The sequence below is a fragment of the Ursus americanus genome, chromosome 30, assembly GCF_024610735.1.
Source record: "Ursus americanus isolate L20-20 chromosome 30, mUrsAme1.1.p, whole genome shotgun sequence".
In the NCBI taxonomy this organism is placed as follows: Eukaryota; Metazoa; Chordata; class Mammalia; order Carnivora; family Ursidae; genus Ursus; species Ursus americanus.
The window spans coordinates 2,127,488-2,152,566 of record NC_142156.1 but is presented as its reverse complement, the minus strand read 5'-3'; the positions used below and the strand labels follow the sequence as shown (position 1 = coordinate 2,152,566).

The following is a 25,079-nucleotide window of genomic DNA, read 5'->3' as shown; positions in this document are numbered from 1 at the left end:
CACTGGGGGGCTGTGAGCCGGTGTTCACAGGTGCTTGAACGTTGATATGGGTGCACACAGGGGGGATGCGTTCGTGTCAGGGTGTCGCACGCATTCAAGGGGTGTAAGCTCATTAACTTTTTTGGGGGTTTGTTCATGTAGTCATCCATCCAGATTTCTTGAATGCTTGCCTACACATATGTACACAATGTCGATAAATAAGTAGGCGGACAAGGGAACTATGACAGAGGTTAAATATGGGAATTAGGGGAGAATGGAGAATGAGCATTTATTTCCATTCAATGTATCAAGGAAGACTTCCTGGAGGAGGTGGCACTTGAGTTGACGAGGCCAAGTGAAGAGGAGCAAGGCCATTGCGTGGGGTTATGTAGGGGGAGAGAAATAACAGTGTGCACTCGAAACTACAAACGTTTTGGGTTGATTCCGTTCCTTGGAACCCTTCTACCCGGGCTGCCCCCGTCAACCCTCCAGAATTCCATGGCACAGAACAGAGAGGAAGCATGGATGCCAAGGAGCCATCGCTTTATTTTGTACAGACCAAGCATGCTGGGATCCCCATCCCCGAGGGATGTGCCTCCTGCTGGACCCCTCTTGCCTCGCGAGCACAGCCATGCTGGCTGGCTCTGGACTGAGGGCCCCTGGGGAGGCCTGGCCGGTCTCTCTTTCTCCAGACAGTTGCGGAGCCGGTAAGTCTTCGAGGGCAGTACGTCTCAGGAGGCTGGAAACAAACGCAGGGCAGAGTGGATCAATGGGATGCAGGAAGCGTGTTTGGGGGTCGGAGGCCCTGACGTCCCATGTCCCCGGGTGGTGTTCCTACAGACGCACCAGCCAGAGGAATGAAGGAGCGTAGGCCGCGGAAGGGGAATGAATGGAGAGACACTTGGGGCGCAGCTCCTGATGGGCCAAAGGGCCGAGCGCAGGGCAACCGGGCTGGGGATCTCTGGCATTCACATCAAACTCACGGTGTTAATCTGGGGGGTGGTATTATCAGCCCCGTTTTCGAGCTGTGGACACAGGTGCTTGGCCCAGGTCTCATGGCCAATTACAAGGAAGGAACGAACTTGGAGGGGGGGCTTGCTTGGTTCTGAATCCCCTAATAATAATTTACAATAATAATAACAATTATTATTATTATTATTTGCCTCGCGGGCAGCGGGGCTGTATTGCTCGGTTCAAGCCTCCAGCGTGGATGTCAGGGCAGAGAATATTTTTTTTGGCAGACGCTCTGTTATCACGGTGAGCGCTGCTAGGAGGGGGAAGGACTGGAGTTAAAAAAAAAAAATGGCAGAGACAAGATGTTCTGTGATGACTTCTACTAAGAACTGTTCTCCTTATGGACGTGTGCCCTTTACTTGGCCTTTGGAACTGCTTTCTGTGTCCCCGAGAGCATAATAACGTAAATGAGTATCGCATCTCTTCCCGGTAATTGAGAGCAGAGAGAAGGCCACGTTAAGTCAAATTAATTTGCGCTGATACAGTCCGAGCCCATCTCCTCGGAAGGGGCAATCGCTTTTTGATGGGCTGAGGGTGCCTCTCGAAGCAGCAGGTCTATGGAAGTGGAGGCCGGGTGGCTCGTTGCGGTCCAGGAAGGCCTCTGGAAGGAGGGCTGGGGACCGAGGCAAGGCCCCGGCTGTGCACCTGCGTGCGGCTTCAAGTTAAGCGGCGAAGAGATTCGCGGAGGCCGCGCGGTGTTATTACTGGGCAGGGGGTTTGCCTTGTGTCTGAACCTGGAGGGAGGTGCCAACATCCCCTAACTGGCTCTGCCTCTCATCTGGGAGCCACGGAGTAGAATGCCCTGCGCCCTAAAGCTTGAAACATGCTCTGGGAGGGGTTGGCAGGGGCCAGCCCTGCCTCAGGGCAAAGAGCACCGAACTGGGAGTCCAGGTGCCTGGGTTGGCGGCAGACTCCCTGGGGGGCCTTGATCTTGAGGGCTCCCTCATTTGTTCTACCACTGAGGTTGGAGTCGGGGAGTTCCAACATGCCTTTAAGTGTAGACGGCTGGGCTCTCTCAGTATGGGACGTCAAGGGAGGCAACCTCTTTAAAGATCCAGCTCCGTCAAGGGGGAAGCTCTGAGTTTGTTTCTGCGCATGCTCGGAACGGGTACCCAAGGAGAAGTGTTACGGACATGAGTGGCAATTCCAGAGTTTCGAATGCTATTCTGCCTGGGTGACTTCCTACAAGTGACTTAACCTCTTTGACTCTGTTTGCCAACCTGTGAAATGGGAATAAGTCATCCTAACCACCTTTTGGGGTTCCTGTGGATACGGACGTGTTCGATATGTACGCCCAGCAAATGTAAGCCATATGGGCGCTGGATTCCTCTTCCTACCTTCAGGCCGGAGAATTTCCAGGCTTAGCTCTGGGGTAGGAGAGAGGGCAGAGGGAAGCCCTGCTTCTCCCATTGCTGCTCTGGGACCTTTGTCCTTGCTCCCCCCGCCCCCACCTGCGGCCTCAGTTTCTCTCTGGATATTTAAGGCAAGAGTTGGACTCCACCCTACCCCAGGACCCTTCTGCCCTGGCCTGAGCCTACCCGACAAGATCTGCCATCATTACGTGGACAGAAGGCCACCACGGCTCCTCGGGCGCCAGGAGGAATGGAGCCCTGGAAAAACAAGACAAGGGTGGGGAAACCAAAAGCCCAGCACCTTCTTTGGCTACGGGACCCACTGGCTTTCCAATGGGTCCGTGTTTTAAAGTGCTAAGGAATCAGAGGCACCTAGCAGAGCACTTTGCACCTGCATCTCATTATTTCTGCAAAAACCTCTAAAACCCGTCGTCTCCAGAGAAATCACTCGCAGCCTGGAAGGCAGCGGCAGGAACAGGTTTTCTCCAGGCTGCCAGACCCAGGCGGACTATTTGGTTTTCAGTCCGCAAGAACAGTCCCCACCGGCTGCCTTTACCTGCACTGGCTCCTACTTCTGGAGATATTTCTTCATTATGCTCTCAACATCCTCGTCTTTGCTCCCCGCCCCCGGCTCTCTGTGCTCGGGGGACGTTCGCTCGCCACCATCGCCCTCCAGCCGCGGGATTCGTGGTCGGCTCTTGATGCTGTCGGCGCTTTTGAAGGACACGATGGAGCTGGAGGAGGAGGACGAGTCAGAGAGGTGAGCGGGGTCCTCCTTGGACTCCGGACTCTTTTTCAAAATGGTCTTGACCCCCGAGAGAAAGGTCCGGTCGGCCTCCTCCGTCTCAAAGTGGATGCGTGAATGCCGCGAAGTGTCTTGACCCTCTTTGGCCACTCTGGCCAAGGACACGGGAGACTCAGGCTTCCGGATGGCTGGGAGGAAGTCATCGAAATCCACTTTGGTCTTGCGTTCGTAGTGGAGGCTTGGGATCCTCCAGGTGAACGGATCGCTGTCCAGAGGTTCCTCCATGAGGTGGGCAAACTGGCGGTTCTGGAAGACTAGGGGCTCTTTCCCGAGGTCTGGGCAGCCCGCGTCGTCGAGGGAGGACTCCAGACAGCGCCTCCGAGGCCTCAGCGTGGGCGACAAGAGCGCGGACCTGGAGGAGCTTGGGGGGCTCAGTTTTCTCCCAGAGCTCTGCCCCGATTCGAAGAGGGACTCGCAGGAGCTGAACCGGGTCTTCCGCTTCTCAGGCAGCGGGGTGGTGCTCTCGGCGCTCTGGGAGGAGATGCATTTCAGGCTGGTGGACCGCAGGAGCCCGGACGACGTCCCGGAGGCGCCCTCCGGTTCCAGGGCCGACTTTGCCCCAAACCCCAGTGAGAGGTGTCCCTCGTCGCTGCCCGCCCTCGCCCTCCGCAGGGTGGAAGCCCCGGTGGTCTGGTAAATGGGCAGCGTGGGCCAGTCCCCCAGGCCCAGCGGGGACCCCTGGCCCCTCTGAGCTCTCTTCTTCCGGAGACCTTCCACAAACTCCGACAGGGCCGCCGAGGGGCTGGGCAGCTTTTCCCTGGACACCGGGGACGCGTCTGGACTCCGAGAAGCCGGGGAAGGAGACTGCGCCCCCAATCTCTCCGTGGGTTTTCTCTGCCCGCCGCACTCGTCACCGTCCCCCAGATGGTAATACTTCTGCCGGCGGAGGTAGAGGGGAGAAACAGACTTGTCCCCCGAGGTCTGGCTCTGCGCGGCCCGGGCTCTGCTCAGGGCCGACGCCGGTTGGGACCTCTCTGCGTCCCTGGCCTCGTCGTTCATCCTGCATCAAGAAGACACAGGCGTTCAGTAGAAACCACGTAATTCATACCGTCCGTGCAGTGGGTGTGAGAGCCACTAGGCACGGGCGCTAATACTATTTTTCTTAGGACACACCATCCCTGCCGCACTCTCAAATGAACCGAATGATTTAACGCGCACATCCAAGCCATGTAAACGTTTCTTGTTGCTTTCTGAAGCGCGATTTCTGTCTGTAATTAAACCCAGCTGAGTACGTGTGAGTGGATTAAAACGGCAGTTAGGACGGGTGACTTAGGGTCACAAGCCATCATATCTGACAGGATAGGACCTACCATCCCAGGGCCTGCTGAGAAATAAGTTGTTTGCTTCTTGGGAGACTTGAGGGGGACCCGCAGCGGGGTATCTGTTTATTTAGGGCCAAGCCCAGAGGAGGGTCCCACCAAGCAGGGCTTCTGAGAGTCAGTGACCCAAATATGTCTCAGTGGGATGCTCTGGTTTATGGGCTGGAGGTAAAAACACGGTTCTCCCCCCCGCCCCCGCGAAAGGGAAAGATTTTCATAAAATCGACATGAAACCAAGTCTATACACAAGAGGACAGACGGTTTCTATTCCGGGACTATACCAGGCTTGGCTTTGATGCAGAAGCATTTTGCAGAAGCTGAGCCAAAAACACTCCCCCTCTGAAAAGTAGGAGCCTCGCAGTGAGGCGAAATTATAGACTATAAAATAAAGGGCATCTTTACAGGAGAGAGACCGGAGTCCATCCATTTATTCAAGTTCCTTGAATAAATAAAATCTATTTGTCCTCCCCCTAAGAGAAATGACCCCCTGCCCACCCATGGCAAAGTTATAATTTATGAAAAAGCAAAAAGGGTATGAACGTCGGAGCCTTGGCAAGCAGACAAAGCCAGGGGCTGGAGGCTGACTATGGCCAAGGGCCACGTTTATGCAGGTTTCTAGTCATTATTCCGCTTCTCTACACTGTAGCTCCAACTGTGACCTTATGGCATTCAGCCCCCTTTACAGAAGGGGGTGGGTGGATTGTGGTACAAGACTCTGAGGAAGGTTTCTTGCCCACGGCGGTGTGATATCACCGTTTCCACCCCGACCACAAGGGACAGTTTAGAAGGAAAAGAGAGGACCACAGTGACCCAAAGGGCCTTTGAATCTGTTAAGGAAGCCAAGTCAATGGTCCCTGAAGGAGATACCCAGAGGGGGAGGAAGGTACAGGCAGGGGAACGGGAATCAGGGTCTTTTCTAAGCACATGGGTAGGGGACCGCGACCCTGGCTTCCTGAGCTCCTGAGGTCAAAGGCTCAACCATCCCATAAGCCTCTCTCTTCTGGGGTTGGCAGGAGCCTCCCTGGACCCCGGATGCATGGGAGGTCGCCATGGCAATGATGCTCGGTCGAGTTCCATGAGTGGTAGGCACAGGGCTGGCTGTGTTCATCTGCTTCTCCTGCCCTTGGTCAACTAGGTGGAGGGTCAAGGTCATGGTGGGGGGGGGCCACAGGGTCAAGGTGGTGGTGTAGGTAAGCTACCTCCATTACCTACTCTCTTCCCATCGGTTCTTCTCTGGCGGGGGCACGCTCCCCACGCCCTTCCCAGCCCCTGCCTTGAACTTCCCTCTTGCTCACCGCGCTCTAGCCACCCGGGTCTCCCCGTGCCGAGCCCTTCCAGCTTCTGGTGTGGAAGAGAAGCGCCCGGTCATGGTTGCTGACACGTGGGGAAGTCGCAGGAATGAAAGAAAAGCCCGGGGCACAGTGCCTGGCACCTAGGTCCTCAAATAGCGGTGGTGAGATGAAGAATTAAGAACCGATAACTAATGGCTGTGCATCATTGACAAACTAACTGTCTGTGGTGATCGTGAAGCCTCCCAGGAGCCTCTGCGTCTCGAGCCTAACCCACTGCTGGAGGCCACGAAAGCCTCAGTTCCAGCTACAGGACGGAGGAGCGGAAGAACGAGTGAGCAGGTGACCTGGTGGCTCAGGAAGGCTTGGTCCCCATGTGCTAAGCCAGCAGCCACACAATTTGCCCAGAGCGTCTGCCTCCTTTCCCGTTTCTTGGCTGTCACCTCCCATCTGTCACCCCTGGACGTGGGCTGGAGTGCCCCCTTTATGAGGACCTGAAGCTGTGTCGTCAATATCATTGCCTTGGCATCCCTCCCTGAGCACATGGCAAGGTGGCCTTCTCGCTCTTTGCTTTATCTTTGGGTTTTTTTTTTTTAATAAACATTTTGGAGCTGCCAGGGGCAGTGGGCTGCCACCGGAGCCAACAAAAGTCATTTCTGCCCTGCCTTGGCCCCGAAGGGAGGTGGGCGTGATGAATGTGTCTCAGGGGCTCAGTCACATCCATCGCCTGCCATGTGGGGATGGTGGCGTCGGGGCACCCGTCCCTGAGTCTCCTGGGATGCTGCCGTCCCAATCACTCTAGCTCCCAGCTCGAGTGCCGGCTTTGGATGCCAGGACAGGGCATGGGGAGAGGGAAGGAAGAGAATTTAGGAGGAGGAAGAAGGGGGACAGAGGAAGGTGGGGAGGAGGGAGGTGCGGAGGAGGGAGGTGGGGAGGAGGAAAAGGGAAGGAGGAGTAAGGGAAGAAGATAGAAGGAGGAAGGGGAGGAGGAGACAGGGGAGGAGGAGGAAAGGGGGTGGAGAAGGAAGGGGAGAAGAAGAAGGAGGAAGGGGAGGAGGAGCAAAGGAGGAGGCGGAAGTGGAAGGAAAGGAGGAGGAAGGGGGAAAGGAGGGGAGGAAGAGGAAGGGGAAGTAGAGAAAGGCAGAAGGAGAGGAGGTGGGGGAACCCCTACCCCCCAGCCCTGCTGTCGAGACTGTGCAGGCTGTCATCCCTGCACCGTCTGTCTTGGCACCGAGCCCAGCACACAGCAGCTGCTCAGTAAATTTTGTTGAACTGAGTCAAGTTTAGCTTGGAAATAGGTTCACAAGGAAGAGGACCTAGCAGACGGGAAGGGGAGGAGGGTCCAAGGGAAGCGGGAAGAAAAGAAGCAGGCAAGTGAGCAGCTGCAGTGAGAATGGATGGGGGGCTGGAGAGGAGAGGGGAAGAAGAGGGTGTCTGAGGGCTAAGGTAGGGAGGGGGTGACACAGAAGGGGCACAGGCTGGCAGTGGAAGGTCGGCCTTCCTTGTCTTTGACCCAAGGTGGGATGGGCAGGGGGGCACAGGAAGCCATCACCAGCCTGGGAGTGGGGGTCTGGAGGCCCCAGCTTGTGAGAGCTGGTGTCCAGGACACAGGCTTACTGGGACCAACCCCATGGGGACCCCTAACTCCACCAGACCCGACAGATCTGACTGCCTTCCCCTAGGCCCACCAGAAGCAGTAAGCTTCCTTCCATAAGGTGTACAAGCCAAAACGTCCCAGCCTGGTGGTTACTGAGCTCTGCCGAGGGGCCCAAGGGCCTGGTGTTCTGGGGGGGTGGGTTGTGGGTAGGCTGGGTCCCACTTTCCTTGAGTTGTCTGGTGCGTTCAGAGCCTCAGCCGGTGGGCTTGAAACAGAAGCACAAGCCAAGCTGTGTAGACCCCTAGGGAGCTGGACGGGACGGACAAGGAGGAGGAGGAGGAAGGGGTAGAGCGAGAAGGGTAGCAGAAGACATGGGGAAGGGAAGGGTAGGGCACCCAGAGAGAAAGAAAGAAGTCGTGGCTGAGTACTGTCTCCTGAGTTTGCCATTCAGAAATGCACCCACATCCCTGCGACGCCGGCATTTCCACTCCAAGTACGAAGTTGCTTGCGTCCACTCCTTCTGCGTGCACACGGCAGAATGTCACGTGCACGCAGACACCCTCTTGCAGACTTCTGGGGGCGGGGGTCGTCCCAGTTCTGCCCTTGAGGCAGGTGATCCTCTCCATTTCTGACCCAGCTTTGGACATCTCAAACCCGCCTGCTGTTTTCATCCAGGGGCCTGGGAAGACTCATTTTTTCCCCCCAGCTGTCCTTACCGGACGGCTTGACTCAGCTAGAACTCTCCTTCCTCAGCATCGCATGATGGCCGGCTGGCAGACGATCAAGATGTCACTGTGCCTGCCTCCCGGAACCTTGGGCGGGGCGAGCGCTAATGCATAGAAGTTTCTCCGAGTCACTGGGAGATAGGTACGGACAAAAGCTAGGCGGGGACACCCTGTTTCTCTAAGGAGAGACTCCAGCAACATCTTGGGAACTTCTGCTGTCTGGCCTTTAGTCTATCTGAAGAGGAATAATTTAAAAATCTTAATGCTCGTTTGATGGTTTTCCTTTTTTTAAATTTTCTTTAGATTTTTTTAAATTTATTTTTTTAAAGATTTTTATTTATTTATTTATTTGAGAGAGAGAGCGAGAGAACAAGAGATCTCGCACAAGCAGGATGAAGGGCAGAGGGAGAAGCAGATTTCCCGCTGAGCAAGGAGCCTGATGTGGGACTTGATCCCAGGACCCCGGGATCATGACCTGAGCTGAAGGCAGAGCTCAGGCTTAACTGACTGAACCACCCAGGCGCCCTAGGTTTTTATTTATTTATTTGACAGAGAGAGAGGGAGAGAGCACAAGCAGGGGGAGAAGTAGAGAAAGAGGGAGAAGCAGGCTCTCCACGGAGCAGGGAGCTGGATATGGGGCTCAATCCCAGGACCCTGGGATCATGACCTGAGCTGAAGGCAGACGCTTGAAGGACTGAGCCACCCAGGCGCCCCTGATTGTTCTGCTTTAATGGCCCTGCCCATCAGAGGTAGAGAAGGCTCCAGACTGAGGGCAGAGGTTCAAGAACAAACAGTTGCCATATATGACCCTGCTCTGAGCAGCACAGGAAAAGGACGAGGATATCGAAGCAGTCCGTTGGGCAGCAGAACGAACCAGCTGCCAAGACACGTGTCTCAGCGTGAACCATACCCCTGCCCCTGCCAGGCTGTCCTGTGAACGCGGCTCCATCATTTTACCATGAATGTTCCATGAATATCAGGTGAAGGATGGAAAAGGCATGTCTCTACACACGCGATTTGTATGCACGATCTCATCAGGGTCAGAATCCCTGCCGCACCTTACGGATGAGGAAACTGAACCCCACTCGTGAGAAGCCATTCCCCCAAAGTCACATTGCTAAGTGGCAGAGCCTGGATTTGAACCCCGGTGGGCCAGATCCGCACGTCATGCCTTTCCCTTCCACAACATCCCATGCCCTCCAGGCAGAAAGGTGAGTGGAAACCTCGACCGGCTGAACTCCTATCTACGTGCCCATATATTTCAACGTCCGCTGAGGCATCGTGAACCAAAAAGGTGAGATCCAAGTCAAGGAGAGACATGGGGTTCACCAGCCCCCAACATTATTGCACAGCAAAACTAATTCCCGAGTCTGAGTCTGTCTGGGCAGAGCCTGGGCCAACAGTAGCTACAGAAAACTCGAGGCAGACTTAATGACACCGTGAATCATCCCCCGAGATGTGCTGTCACCCCCGTTCTTCATCTGCACCCTGAAATTCAAGAGGAAATTAAAAATGTATGGACGTTCTAACCCTGGTAAGGCCCAGGATGGGAAACCAGATGTGCCTTTAAGATGACCTGAAGGTGCGTGACCAAGGCCAACAGGACAACGGATAATCTGCAGTAGACGTTGCTATGGTGTCCGAGACCGTGCGTGATGTGGTAGGAACGTGAGACATTTGTTAAGCCCCTTCGGGGTGCAGCTGAATTCTGCATAATCGCTGCTGTATTTTGTGCCTTTACGCTTTGCAGACATTCCTTGATTTTATCTTCACAATAGTCCTCTACTATAATCCACTATCGTAATCTTCCTGTTTCACAAATGTGGCTCAGAAGGATATGTAATTTGCCTTACAATCAGTGGGAGAACATGGATGTAAGCCAAGGAGTCCAGCTCCGGGATCCATGCCTCCTAACTGCTCTCCTCTCCTGCCCTTTACTGTCCTATTTTACAGACGAGGAAACCGAGGCTTGGAGAGGCACGTGGGCTTGCCGAGGAAGTTTAGGGCCGAGGCTCTCCTCTTGGTCTGACCGTATAGGATGCTGCAAGAACATGGGCTGCCTTCCCCTCCTGGAGAGCACACAGGAGGAGTGGAGACTGGATAAGCCCATGAAGAAGGGTCAGCAGGGCAAAAAGTTCTGGGTAAACTGAGCCTCAGACTAAGTGCAACAGGAGGTTGGCAAGGGAGGGAGGTACCGGAGCCTGGGTGCTTGGCCTTTCTGGAGGACGTTGGTGGGGTTGAGTGAGGCTTTTGGAAGGGGGGTAGGGTTTGGGCAGGGATGTCAGGAAGCACCGGGAGGAGATCCCCATCCCTCCCTCTCCCCTGCCAGTTATGAGCTTATTCAATATCTAAACCCTTGGCAAGCAAGGGCTGATAACCTAAATCACACAGGCAAGGACACCAAGGCTGAGCAAGGCCATACAGCTGGAAGACTCGAAGCAAGGAGGAAGCCATGGGATGGGATAACCGAAGAAGCATGCTCGACCGCGGCGAGCCTGGTTACTCCTGGCCGGAAGGTCAAAGACTTGAGTCAGGAAACAGACTCTGTAAATATATTCTTGATCATATATTGGTTTCTACGGGACAAGATACCTCCCAAGTCTTCCTTGCTGTTCACCCTGATCTTAAGTGGGTGCTGAGTCTTTGACACTTGGGCAAAAGCAATCCAGTGACCCTCCCTCAGTAGATGCCTGTCTGCCTACCTTCTGTGCATCAGAAAGTTCTAGATTTTTCCTTGGCCTCACCCATATATTCTACTGGGTTCTAAGTACTTGGTACTAGGACCCACAGTTTTTAAATGCAGTTGACCACCGGAACCACCCCTGAACTCTATTAACACACACACACACACACACACACACACACACACACACACACACATTTCAGTGCGATGAGGGGGAGGTGAGGGGACCATTCTAGTTTCAGAGGGAATAAAGGCTAACCAAAGATGTGAATAAAAGAGAGAAAACTGTGTGTGGGAAGAGAGGGGCTATATAGGTACTGTCTGCTTAATTTTTCTGTAATCCTTCTAAAAACTCCCCCCCATAAACTCTACTATCTTTTATTTAAAGAGAGAAATTCAAGAAACAAAACAACCAAATGCAGCAAATATCCTTAAGAGTATACAGTGACACAGACGATTTTAGGATATTGGGGGTAATACGGATGTTGGGACCTTGGATGATCTTATGGGTGTGTTGATTTTCTTCGGTGCGCGAGTGCTATGGTAGTTAAGAGATGTCCTTCTTCTTAGGAGAAAGATGGGAAACTATTTTAAGGAAAACTGTCATGCTGTTTCAACTTACGGGCCCAACTGTAGCCTCCTCCAGAAAGCCTTCCCCCACCTCCCAGGCTGGGTGAGGTGTCTCCTTTGGCTTCCACAGCCCCTGGACTCTCCCACCACTGTTTACTGCAATTGCTTGTTGACTTATTTGTAACCTACAACAAGACTGTTACGAACTAGATCGGACAGTTCTTCTATGAATCCCCGGTATCTAGAAGGAAAGTTTACGGGATGGAAGGAATGAAGGAATGGAGCGGCGGGGGAGGGGTGTGGAAACATAGAAAGAATGAACAAAAGGGCTCCATCTGACTCCTCTGGCTGGTTCATTCAGACCCCAGCAGCCCTGCTTCTCAGTCAGCCAATCCCACGTCTCCGAGCTTAAAAACAATAGATTTCAAGCCAAATTCTGGCACACAATCTGGAGTGAATGCCTCATGTCTAAACCCAAGCCAAAAGCCTGGTTTCATTGCTACAGAATTCCATCAACTTCCAGAATATCAGAATGGAAAGGGAGCTGAAATTCCAGCTGGCCTGAACACCCCATTCTACACCTGGAACAAGAGCGAGGGAAAGAGAATATCTCAGGTCATACTCTGATTAGACAGTGAAAGTACTGATTGTATACTCTTTACCTTCTTCTTCTTTTCTTTTTTCTTTTTTAGAGAGAGAAGGGGGGAGGGACAGAGAGAGAAAGAGAGAGAATCTCAAGCAGACTCTGCCCTGAACACAGGGCCCGACATGGGGCTCGATCTCACAGCCCTGAGATCATGACCTGAGCTGAAATCAAGGGTCAGATGTTTAACTGACTGAGCCACCCAGGCGCTCCTATACTTCTTTACCTTTTGATACATATTTCCACAATGTTGTGAAAGAACAAACTGGATACGTAAAGGGATTAAAAATCTCTAATTGGATTGGAGATTCAACTTGGGTTCAACATATTTAAATAAATTTTCAATGCATTTCTTCACTTTTCACAGACATTGCTTCAGTGGAACGTGGTGCAATGAAAATAACCATAAAAAAAATCTCAGACTTAGTCATAAAAGCACCCAGTTCCTCATGAAAATGCAGTTTTCAGTGAGTGGAAATTATCCATCCATCCATCCAGCCAGCCACCCCTCCTTACATCTATCCAGAGTCATTTACTGAATCCACGATCCCAGATGCCATCGATACAGAGATCAATAGCCCCTGAAGTACAGAACTTGAAGTTTAAAAGGGAAAGTAGATTCATCAAGTTACGACTGGAAGGAAATTTGAGTGAGCCTTCGTATCCTCTTAGGCATGGGAAATAAGGAAGAAATGTTTACTTAGCAAAGGGAGTAAAAAGTCTAGCTCAGCATTCAATTTCTGGCTATGATAGATTAGCTTTTTCGGATAGACTAGATTTTCCAGAGAAAATCTCCACGTAGAAAAACTAAAAAGCTAACTTTAAATTTACAGGCATTGGAAGGCACCAAAGCAGCCAGGGCTTGAAGGGTCAAATTTTGAAAAGAGGGAAGTATGTTGAGGTGAGCCCAGCACCATAGCATCTTTCCTCTGGAGTCATTTGCTGATCTTGAGGAAGAAGAACTAAACCAAGGAACACACACATTCGGATATCAAGACTTACATACAAAGCTACATTAATTAAGGCAATGTTAAATCAGCTCAAAGATGGACAAGCAGGAAAATGAAATAGAACAGGGTCTAGAATATATATAAAATCACTTGATTTCATAGAAGATGATAATGGTGGTAAACGTGAAAAATATGACTTATTTTAAAATACATACACAAGGCTAGTTTGATAGTCATATGCCAATGAATCTTAACCCCTACCTCACACCATAAATACGAATTCCTGATGAATTGTTTATCTGGATATAAAAGTTAAATCAATACAGTGTTTGTAAGAAAACATAGGGGGATGTTTTCCTAATTTGGGAGTAGGCAAATAAATCTTCAGTGGAATAGAAAAAGCACCAACCATAAAGGAAAAATAGTGTAAGTTCAGTTACATTAAAATTAAGAACTTCTCAGAATAAACCATAAGAGTGAAAAAGGCATTCGATCAAATGGAGTGACTCCACATACTCAAGAAGACTTATATCTAGACTATATTAAGGATTCCTGCAAATTATGCAAATTAATAATAAAAAAAAGAGACAACCCAGAAGAAAAAACATAATGGGCAAAAGACTGGATCAGACATTGAATCAAAAAGGATATCCCAATGGACATATAAGCGCACGAAAAGGTTTCTTTATCAGGAACGTGCAAGTTAAAACCAAAAATGTGACCCTACCAATATCCAGCAAAATAGTTAACATTTTTTAAAAAATGACAAAACCAAGTGTAAGCAAAAATGCAGAGCAAGATCCTCTCCCTCTGCCCCTGCCCCCACTCCCCTGCTCTCTCTCTCTTTCTCTCTCTCAAATAAACAAATCTTTTTTAAAAAATAGAAACAATCTAAAATGTTTATTATTAACCGAATGAATAAATCATTATAATATATTCCTACAATGGAGCATTAGAGACCAGGTTTTCTCAGTGGTGGCGTAATTGACATTTTGGACCAGATAATTCTGTGCGGTCAGTCCTGTGCATCGTACGATGTTTAGCAGCACCCTGGTCTTCTACAGTAGCACCTGTCTCTGTTATGATGACCAAAAATGTCTCCAGACATGATCAACTATCTCCTGGCAGAGAGGGGGGAGCAAAATTGCCCCCAGCTGAGAACCACAGTTATGGACTATGGAGCAAAGAAAACAAGGGAATGTCCCCTACATGCAACAATGTGAATGAAGCTTGTAAACATAATATTAAAAGGGGTGCCTGGGTGGTGCAGTCGGTTAAGCATCTGACTCTCGGTTTCAGCTCAGGTCATGACTTCAGCCTTGTGTCCTGCTCCGAGTTCAGCTCGGAGTCTGCTTGGGAATCTCTCTCCCTCTCCCTCTGCCCCTCCTTCTCAGGCTTTCTCTCTCTAAAATATAATAAATAAATCTTTAACAAAAAACCCACATAAAAGAAAGAAGCCAGATGCCAAAGAGTACTACTGGATACTTTCTCTTATATAGAACTAAAACAAACAAACAAAAAACCCCAGTCATATCTAATTCATAGTGTTAGAAGTCAGGGTGGTGGTTACCTTTGAGAAAGGAAGAGGTCATGACTTGAACAGGATCAAGAAGGTTTTAGGGGCACCTGCGATGATCTGGTTTTGCTTTTGGTAGTAATTACATAGGTAGGACCAACTTTTGAAAATTTCATAATGATGTACTTTCCTGGATGCGTGTTTCTTTTGCTTTTTTTTTTTTTTAAGATTGTATTTATTTATTTGACAGAGATAGAGACAGCCAGCGAGAGAGGGAACACAAGCAGGGGGAGTGGGAGAGGAAGAAGCAGGCTCCCAGCGGAGGAGCCTGACGTGGGGCTCGATCCCAGAACGCTGGGATCACGCCCTGAGCCAAAGGCAGACGCTTAACCGCTGTGCCACCCAGGCGCCCCTGGATGTGTGTTTCAATGATAGGTCTACTTCACCAAAAATAGAGCTCAGAGAGCCACAGATTCTAAAGCATTTTTTTTAAAGATTTTATTTATTTATTCGGCAGAGATAGAGACAGCCAGCGAGAGAGGGAACACAGCAGGGGGAGTGGGAGAGGAAGAAGCAGGCTCATAGCGGAGGAGCCTGATGTGGGGCTCTATCCCAGAACGCCGGGATCACGCCCTGAGCCGAAGGCAGACGCTTAACGACTGCGCCACCCAGGCGCCCCAGAGAGCCACAGATTCTAAAAGAATGTTCTGAACCATCAACGTTTAATCCAAATGCTTTTTACACAAACTTGCAGCTAAATTGGGTGAGCCTCAAAACTCCCGAGAGAGCCGCAGACAGCATCCAACACCTGGAGTTTTAGGTAGAAAACAGCCCTCCTTCCCATGGAAACCTGTCCAAGAGTCACGTTGGCTCCCAGGCTGAATCCTGGACAGAGCCGGGCTTCCGGTTCCACTTGCTCAGGCCTGGGGTCCGTGGTAAATGTGTTTGTATTGACATTTCCATGCTTTCAGTTTCCACTAGTCTTCCCTAAGACTGATAAAACCGAATAGCAGCCCTGCGTCCCAGGAAGACATAAAACCATATTCATGAGAGCCCTGTTCGTTAAGTATCTTCAGGATTAAAATGGTCCTGAGCTCCCGGTCTAAGAATGCAGAGACCAGTAAATAAATGCACTGTTGAAATAAGATTAGCGGTGAATGCTTAACCTACTTGGAGAACGACCCGTTTCTAGCACTAAGTACCATCCATTCACATTTACATAATTAATGAACTAATTACAAACGCATCTTATCTAAGCATTTAAGCAGGCCTCATGTGACCCATCCTTGCCTTCACTTCCGTGGTAGACTAATTGCCCTTCCTTGAAAAGAATACAACTTTATTTTAAAAACAATACCCTGTAATTTAGACCTTTTTACGAATTCAAGCCAGCCTCGTCCCACGTAAAAATCAACGGGGGTGAAAGGAAGTTGGTGTCTAAATCTTGTTCTTTTTTAAACCAAGAACGGCAAGCCGAGAGTATGGGGCTGCAAATGTTTACGGAAAGCAAATTTTCCCCCAGAAAAAGGAAAAGTTGTAATGTCATCGTTTAGCCAAACGAACAGCGGTTGTGTTAAATCGGCACCAAAGCAAATGATACATACAACAGTAATTAGCGAAGATTACACAGTAATTAAAATCACGATGATTATGTGAGTGAGAATAATTTATACAATAATCTCCATGCTCACACTGCAATATGGTACAAGTCCAATAGCAACAGTGGAGAGCCATGTTTGGTAATAAATTCAAACGACAGCATCACTAATTATGTGATGATAGATTGGTCATTGAAATTGAGGGATAAATAAAGTCTCTGACCAGGACACACACGCAATTTTCTTTGGGCTTCCCAAGGCTACTCAGTGGGACCTCAAACAGTTGAATACGTTTTCTCTTTTCTTACTGTCTTCTCCTTTCCCTTCTCTACCCTCCCATCCCTAGACTCTGTATGCATAATTTTGTCCACTCCCATAATTCAACCTTCCCCTTGGTGGAAAACATTTGCTTTGCTTATTTGATTTTTATCTACTCACCATTATTCTGCTTTGAGTAAGGCACCCCTTATCCTTTGGGGAAACCCTTCCTCCCGCAGTGTTGCTGTGGTTTGGGCAGGAATAATTCCATCTCCCAGAACCAGGTGAGAACACCAACTTGAGCCTAGGGTAAGAGACTCCTTCAATCCCCTTATCCATTCTGTTTGGTTCGGAACAGACATGTGACTCCCTTTGGGCCAGTGAAAGTCAAGCTCAGGATTTTTGTGCAACTGTTTAGAAGATTGAAGCCCTCTTTACTTTTGGACTCTGAGCGGTCCAGGCATGAGCTGGAAGATCTCGGGCGCCATCTTGCTACCTCAGAAAAAAGCCAATGTAGAGAAGAGTAGGGCAGAGAGGTTGCTGGGGGGATCAAATCCCCATGATCATTTTTGAATCCCTGGATGGAGGGAATGAGACCAGAAAGGCAGGCAAAAGCCCGATCACGCAGAGCACTGTAAGCCTACGAAGGTGCTAGAATTCCATCCTGTTCTATCCTGGAGGGCAGAGATCACCAAAGTTTTCCTGTAAAGGGCACACGGCAATTATTTGTGGCCTAGAGGCCATCTGGTCTCTGTGGCAACTACTCAGGTCTGCCTTCACAATGCAGAGACAATCATAAACAGTATGTAAAATCAAAACCAAAAACGTGAGCGTGGCTGGTTTCCAATAAAACTTAATTTACAAAAACAGGTCAAGAGCCAGATTTGGCCTGTAGGCAGGAATTTGCTGACTCGCGGGAGGAGACGGGAAGCCACTGCAGCCAGACTTTCTTTTTAAAGGGATCATCCTGGCTGAAGTGTAGAGGACAGACCAAGGGAGGACGGTATTGGAAGCTCTTTGTCAGCATGGAAGACAGAAATGACGGTAGCCTGACTTATGGGTGTTGGCGGTGAGGATGGAGAGAAGCAGAGAGAGCTAAGGGTGTTGGGGGGGAGAATAAATAAGATGTGGGAATCTGTTGATTATGAGGATGAAAGAGAGGGGATGCTAGTCTGAGAAGACCCGGTTTGGGCGGCTTTATGAATGACGGAACCACCAAATGATACTGATAACACAGAATGGATAGGGAGGCAGGAACTTCCTCCTGGATATGCTGAGTTAAGACACTGGAGAGACACGCAGTTGGCTGTCTTCTCAGGGCAGACAATTAGATACACTATCTTCATTAAAAACCTGCGAGAACCTAAGAGCTGGAGGTCTCCATTTGGGGGCGGCCCACTTGCAGTAGGGGAGTTAAAAATCACAAGAGGATCATTGGGGATCAGGTAGAGAGCAAAGCAGCCAGGTGAGGGCAGCACCCGGTGACACCTGACCCCCGCATTTGGGGGGTAGTGGTGGGAAGGAAAAGACCAGAAAAGAGAGGTCTGAGGAGCTCCAAGGAGCAGAAACGTCTACGAGGCTGAGTGAACAGAGAAGTGTTCGATGGGTTTGCCAACGCGGGGGAGAAGTCCAGAGAAAGATCAAGACTGGAGAACGTCCCCCGATTTGTCCCTTCGGAAGCCGCTGACATGGTGAAGAACGTTTCAACAAGTGGTGGGGGCCAGGCTCTGGGTGGCAGGAATGGGAGGAGTGTGAGTACAGACGGTGGGTGTGGAGCCCCACTTTGGAGAAGGCTGGCTCCAAAGGGGAGGAAAACGGAGACCTTGGGGGGGGGGCGGCTGCAAGGTGAGGAGGAGGGTCTACAGTGAAGTAGGGGAAGACTGATGTACGGTGAAGACAAGAAGGAAGTGGGGAGAGGCCCCCCACTTTCACACCGGGCCAGGAAGGGCAGAGGCAGGAGAGGCCAGGCACACGGCGGGGGCCGAGGTGCGCGTCCCCGTCCCCGGACGGCCCTGACTCCACCTGCAGCCAGAGGTTAAGAGAGATTCCCAAGCCAAGTGCGACTGCCACCGCCAAGCCCATAAACTTCCTCTCTGGGGGCCGCGAAGGTAATTTAGTGTCCCCATCTCCAGAAGCTCTTGCATTTATCAGCGGCAGCTGCATGGTTCCTGGACTGTAAATCATAAGGCTTTAGGTGTATTTCTCTTGGGTTGACGGCCTCTTATAAATAATGCAGGGAATGCTTTTATTTATTTATTTTTTTGGCAGAAGACTGCTTTCTCTCTCTCTTCTGTTTTTAAAGTGACCTTCCTTCTCAGTCAAATTCGGAATGTCCAAGAGACTCATTTATTGAGGCCTACGAGGTGCCAGGTAGCACGGGGCTGGGGATATAGGTGTGTCATCCTCTCCTACTGTCTAATCTCCTAGCAGAAAGGACGATCTGGTAGCATCCAGTCAAGTTTAACGCAAACGCCCTTGGACCCGCCAAGTCATTTGCCCACGTGCGTGAGTGTGTGTGTGTGTGTGTGTGTGTGTGTGTGTGTGTGTGTTTTAAAGGCTTACAGGCTCGGAGCAAATACCTGGAAAACAGCTGAAAGGGAAAGAAGACTTTAATGAAATAAACCTCATGATGTGAAGATCTTTTGCGGGACTTGAAAAAAATGAGACCGACCTAGGCCAGTAAGGAAAGATCGCCGAAATATATTGTAGAGGGAAAGAAGCACGTAGTAAGAATTTTTGTAGTGCGTAGGGTACATCATGGAGCGTCGTATCATTTACATCTTTTAAAAGCCCACAAATATGTTCTATATTTGTTACAGGTACATACATGTTTAAAAATCCACGGAGAAAGATGTGGAAGGGGGTGCCCTGAACTGAAGGTGGTGGATACCTTTGGGAAGGGAGCTGCGATTGGGGGTGTGGTTAAGAGGATTTTAGCTTTGGGCCGCCTGGGTTCTTGATTTTGGCTCAGGTCATGATCTCAGGGTCATGAGATCGAGCCCCATGTCAGGCTCTGTGCTGGGCATGGAGTCTGCTTTAAATTCTCTCTTCTTCTCTCTCTCTCTGCCCCTCCCCCTTCTCCACCCGTTTCTTGCACACTTGTGTACTCTCTCTCTCTCTCTCTACAAAAAAAGAGGATTTTAGCCTTTTCTGTTATATTTTAAGTTCTTGAAGGGAGGAAGAATTCATAGATTACTTGTGCAGTTAGAAAGAGCTGGAAGGCACCTGAGCCCTAAGCCTGGACTTTACTATAAATTTGGGTAAGATACTTCCCTCCCCAGACCTCTACATTCCCCATCTGCATAAGGAGCAAAGTGGGTCAGATAATCCCAGAGGTTCCTTCTAACTCAGAAGTTCTCGACTCTTTACATTGCAAACGTGTTCCAAGGACAGTGCTCAGAAATTTCAGGGCTTACTGCCATGGGATCTGACACTCAGTAGGCATTTTTTGGTTCGATGCTGAGTGTTGAATGATAACCCTTATGCAGTTTTAATATTAAGAGCGGTTGTTGGGGCGCCTGGGTGGCACAGCGGTTAAAGCGTCTGCCTTCGGCTCAGGGCGTGATCCTGGCGTTCCGGGTTCGAGCCCCACGTCAGGCTCCTCCTCTGTGAGCCTGCTTCTTCCTCTCCCACTCCCCCTGCTTGTGTTCCCTCTCTCGCTGGCTGTCTCTATCTCTGTCAAATAAATAAATAAAAAATCTTAAAAAAAAAAAAAGAGCGGTTGTTGCCAGTAATTTTTGCAGGTAAGTGATCTGCACCGCCCCCCCCGATAAATGTCAGAGAACCATGGTAGTGTAGGAAATACAAATACAGGCTTTGGAGGGATTTGAATCTGAATTCAAATCTGAAGACTGGCTCTATTACTTATCTGCTATGGGACGTCGATCAGTTACCGACCCTCTGTGAGTCACAGTCCGGGCTGAGATAGGACCAAGTAGGGTTAATATGTCTGCTCCAGCCTTGATGTTATGGTTAGTTATTCACTCAACAATCATTTACTATTTATTTTATTTATTTATTTTTTTTTGAGAGAGAGATTGTGCGTGTGTGAGTTGGGGGGGTTGGCGCAGAGGGAGAAGGAGGGAGAGAATCTCAAGCAGGCTCCACACCCAGGAACCCAGTGCAGGGCTTGATCTCACGACCATGAGATCATGACCTGAGCCAAAATCTAGTCACACGCTTAACTGACTGAGCCACCCGGGCGCCCCCTCAACAAACATTTATTGAGCACCAACTGTATGCAGCCCCAGGGATGTAGACCTAAAGAAACTAGAAAAGGAGTTTATGGTCCCTCCTTGCCGCCTGGCCCCATCACTGTCCTTGGTGCAGGCACCCCTGCTCTGAGCTGTGCTGGGCCAAGCCCGAGGACTTGGAAGGGGAGAAGGAAAGCGGGGCTAGGCTCCGGGTAGGGCTGTCTGGGGATGCCGAGGACAGACTCTGCTTGAGGCATGGCTCTAAGAACAGGGTTAGGCCGTCTGTGCTTGAATCAGTTGTGGGCCTCGGATTCCTGTTCCATCGCATGGGACCATGTCTGTCTCCTGGGGTTTCTCTGGGTACCAAGTAGATACCAACACTAATAAAGCTAATTTTCTTGAGCTCCTTCTAGGTGCCAGGGGCTCTGAATGAAGACACATTTGTGTCATCTCATTAACCTGACATCAACCCAGATTTGTTCACAAAGAAACACAGACGAGAAGTTAAGAAATCTCGCTCCAAATCTCACTGTTGCAAGGGAGCAAATGGAGGGTTGGAATTCACGGGCTGTGAGCTCAGCCCACGTACCCAAATCCCTGCAGCCTCCTGTCTCCCATTGAAAGGGGTGACGAACAACTTAGGACGTAACCGAAGGGCTAAGGATCCTTATCACGCACGCTCCCACAGGCATGCCTTGGAGATTTTCGGGTTCGGTTCCAGACCACTGCGATAAAGCATCTCAACAAAGCAAATCAAATTCATTTCTCAGCTTTCCAGCTGCACATTAAAGTTATGGCTGCACTATACTGTAGTCTATTAAATGGGCAATAGCATTGTCTTTAAAAAGCATAATTAAGTACATACCTTTCTTAAAAAATACTTTATTGCTAGTAATGCTAACCATTGTCTGAGCTCTCAGCGAGTCAACCTCTTTTTGCCAGTGGAGGGTCTCGCCTCCATGCTGATGGCTGCTGACCGATCAGGGGGTGGTCACTGAAGGTTAGGGAGGCTACGTCAGTTTCTTAAAATAAGACAACACAACGTTTGCCACGTCAATGGACTCTCCCTTTCACAAACGACTTCTCTGTAGCAGGCGATGATGGCGTCGGATAGCATTTTACCCACAGCAGAACTTCTTTCAAGATTGGAGTCTGTCGTCTTGAGCCCTGCTGCTGCTTTATTGACTAAGTGTGTGGGACGTTCTGAATGCTCTGTCGTCGTGTCAACAGTCATCACAGCTGTCCTCACCAGGAGGAAACTTCCATCTCCAGACACCGCCTCCTTTGCTCATCCACGAGAAGCAATTCCGCATCGGTTCAAGTTTTATCACGAATTTCTAGCAATTCAGTCCCATCTTCAGGCTCCACGTCTACTTCTAGTTCTCTTGCTGTTCCCACCCCATCTGCAGCTACTTCCTCCACTGAAGTCTTGAACCCCTCTCCAAGTCTTCCGTGAAGGTTGGAATCAACCTCTTCCACGCTCTGTTAACAATGCTGTTTTATCCTTTCCCATGAATCAGGAATATTAATGCTATCTAGAATGGTGAACACTTTCCAGAAGGTTTCCAGTTTACTTTGCCCAGACCCATCAGAGGACACACTATCTACGGCAGCTCTAGCCTTTCAGACGGATTTCTTAAATAATAAGGCCGAAAGTTGAAATGACTTCTTGGTTCACGGGCTATGGAATGGATGTTGTGTTCGCAGGCATGAAAACAACATTCATCTCCTACATCTCCACTCTGTCCGAGCTCTCGGGTGACCAGGTGCACGGCCAATGAGCAGTGATATTCTTTTTATTTTTAAAGATTTTATTTATTTATTCGACAGAGAGAGAGACAGCCAGCGAGAGAGAGTACACAAGCAGGGGAAGTGGGAGAGGAAGAAGCAGGCTCATAGCGGAGGAGCCTGATGTGGGGCTCGATCCCATAACGCTGGGATCACGCCCTGAGCCGAAGGCAGACGCTTAACCGCTGTGCCACCCAGGCGCCCCGAGCAGTGATATTCTGAAAGGCATCTTTCTTTTTTCTGAGCAGCAGGTCTCAACTGTGGGCCTCAGATATTCAGTCAACTGTGTTGTAAACAGATATTCAGTAAACTGTGCTGTCATCGGGCTTTGTCGTTGTGTGTACGGAGCACGGGCAGAGTTGATTTAGCGTCATGCTTCGGGGCCCTAGGATTTTCAGAATGGTAAGTGAGCGCTGGCTTCCGCTCAGAGACACCAGCTGCATTAGCCCCTCACAAGAGAGTCAGCCTGTCCTTTGCAGCCTGGAAGCCAGGCACTGACTTCTCCTCTGCAGCTATGAAAGTTCTCCGATAGCAGGCTCTTACGTCGACACTGAAAATCTGTTGTTGAGTGCAGCCACCTTCATGGATGAGCTTGGCTGGCTCTTCTGGAGAACCTGGTGCCACTTCTGCGTGAGCACCTGCTGCCTCACCTTGTACTTCTGTGTGACGGAGATGGCTTCTTTCCTTAAACCTCGTGAGCCAACCTTGGCTAGCTTCAGATGTTCCTTCTGCAGTCGCCTCCCCTCTCTCAGCCTTCACAGAATGGAAGAGAGTTAGGGCCTTGCTCTGGACTCAGCTCTGGCTTCAGGGACTGTTGTGCTAGGTTTGAGCTTCCATCCAGACCACGCACACTCTCTCCAGATCCGCAAGAAGGCTGTTTTCTTTCCTTAGCATTCGTGTGTTCACCAAGTAGCACTTGTCATTTCCTTCGAGATCTCTTCCTTTGTGTCCACCATATGCCTAAGTGTTTGGCACAAGAGGCCCAGCTTTTAGCCCCTCGGAACTTTTGACGTGCCTTCCTCATTACGTTGAATCATGCCTAGCTTTTGATTAAAACTGAGAGATGTGTGACTTTTCCATTCCCTTGGACACTTAGAGGTCACTGTAAGGTTACGAATGGGCCTCATTTCAATATTGTTATGTCTCAGGGAACAGGGAGGCTCAAGGAGAAGGAGAGAGACGGGGGAACGGCTGGTCAACGGAGCAATCAGAACACACGCAACATTTACTGATTAAGTTCACCATCTTATATGGATGTGTTACCAATGGTGCCCCAGAATAATTATGATAGTAATATCAAAGATCACTGATCACCATAACAAATATAATAGAAAGGAGAAAGTTTGAAATATTGCAAGAATTACCAAAATGCAACACAGAGACACAGAGCAAATGCTGTTGGATAAATGACACCGATCGATCAACTTGCTTGACAAACCTCCAATTGGTAAGATACGTGCTATCTGATGGTGCAAAACCGTGAACACGATACAGCAAGGTATGCCTGTACAGTTGTTAATTACAAAACTCAGATATTATGTTAATGAGCATTCCCATCCTGCTGTGGCCCCCGCCAGTGCTGTTTCTGCTGCCTTCTACCCCGGCTGATGGGGGAAAAAAGGGGTACGTATTTATCGGGAGAGAAAAATTCCTCATCCTCTGGGGTTCACAGAAGAGGTGGCTCTTTCTCCAGACAGGCCTTTGTGTTTAATTAAGAGCAGTAATCAGATTATCTTGCTTTAATTAACTTCCCAGATGCATCCCCACTCTTGGAGCCTCTCTTTGATATTTTCGACGTCAAATGTTGCAGCCTAAGATTATCTGCAGGCATGCGTCAGACATTTGCCATTTGCTGAATATGCCCAAAAGGTTAGCGTGAACTTCCACCCCCTTCTTTTTGAAGAGATGCACCCCCCCACCTCCTTCAGAGCAAGCACATTTCAAGTCAGGAAGGGGTTGTCTGCATTTGTTCTTTGAGTCTGGGACTTTTCTAGTTTATCACATTGGTTCCTCTGTTATCACAAAAGCAGTGTGCATTTCATCTTAATTACGCATCTGCTTAATCCATAATTTCTGATTTATGGCCATTAGCTCCTAATTACAAGAGGGCCGCCCTTGAAAAGGAAAACCAAATGAGCTGAGAGGAACGAAGCTGGCTGAAAAACAAGAGCGAAGGTGGATTTAACTCCTAAAGCAAGAGTGGCTCCCAAGGCCCGGTTGTCAGAGAAACCTATTGTTGGCAATCCTACAGATTTGCAAGAGTTTCGTCTCAGGCCGTAACTGAATCCTTCTCCCTCCATAGTGCAGAAAATAGAAAACCTTGACATTCAGAACAAAGCTAAAATCTCTGAGGGAGAAATCATCCAGCCTCACTGTCTCGATACTGATTCTCCATTAAAAAAAAACCCCAAATACAGACATGCTTAAGTGAATATGTTTACCAAAGAAAAATTTAAATCCAGAACTGTCTATAAATGGAAGACAAGTAGGTCTTGCTTGAGATAGAAGGCAACTATAATAAATCCACAGTTATTTAAAAAATGTTCACCACATGCTATTTAAAAATCATCTGGAAAACCATGCTTTAGGGAGGGCTGCATTAAATCCTTGGAGCAGTAAACAGAATTGTGTTTCCTATTGCACGCATGAGGAAATGAAGGCTCGGAGAAGATAACCGACCTGCCTAAAGTCGCTCAGCTAAGAAGTGGCAGGGTCATAGCTCACACTGTCCAAGGCCATGCTTGTCCTGGCCTTGGCTGGAGAAAACGGAAGATGTGAACCACAACCTTCAAAGTATGAG

At 49.5% G+C, this 25,079-nt stretch overlaps 1 protein-coding gene across 1 annotated transcript in view; it reads right to left on the bottom strand.

Annotated features, from left to right (window-relative positions):
- Positions 1–505: 505 nt before the first annotated feature.
- Positions 506–25,079, bottom strand: part of MYO18B (myosin XVIIIB) — a gene marked incomplete at its 5' end in the record, with an annotated part of 232,250 nt that continues 207,676 nt past the window's right edge. Inside the window, 2 exons of the mRNA XM_045791207.2 lie at positions 506–718; positions 2,902–4,150. Coding sequence (XP_045647163.2) covers positions 2,914–4,150 — 1,237 coding nt within the window. The remainder of the gene's footprint in view (positions 719–2,901; positions 4,151–25,079) is intronic.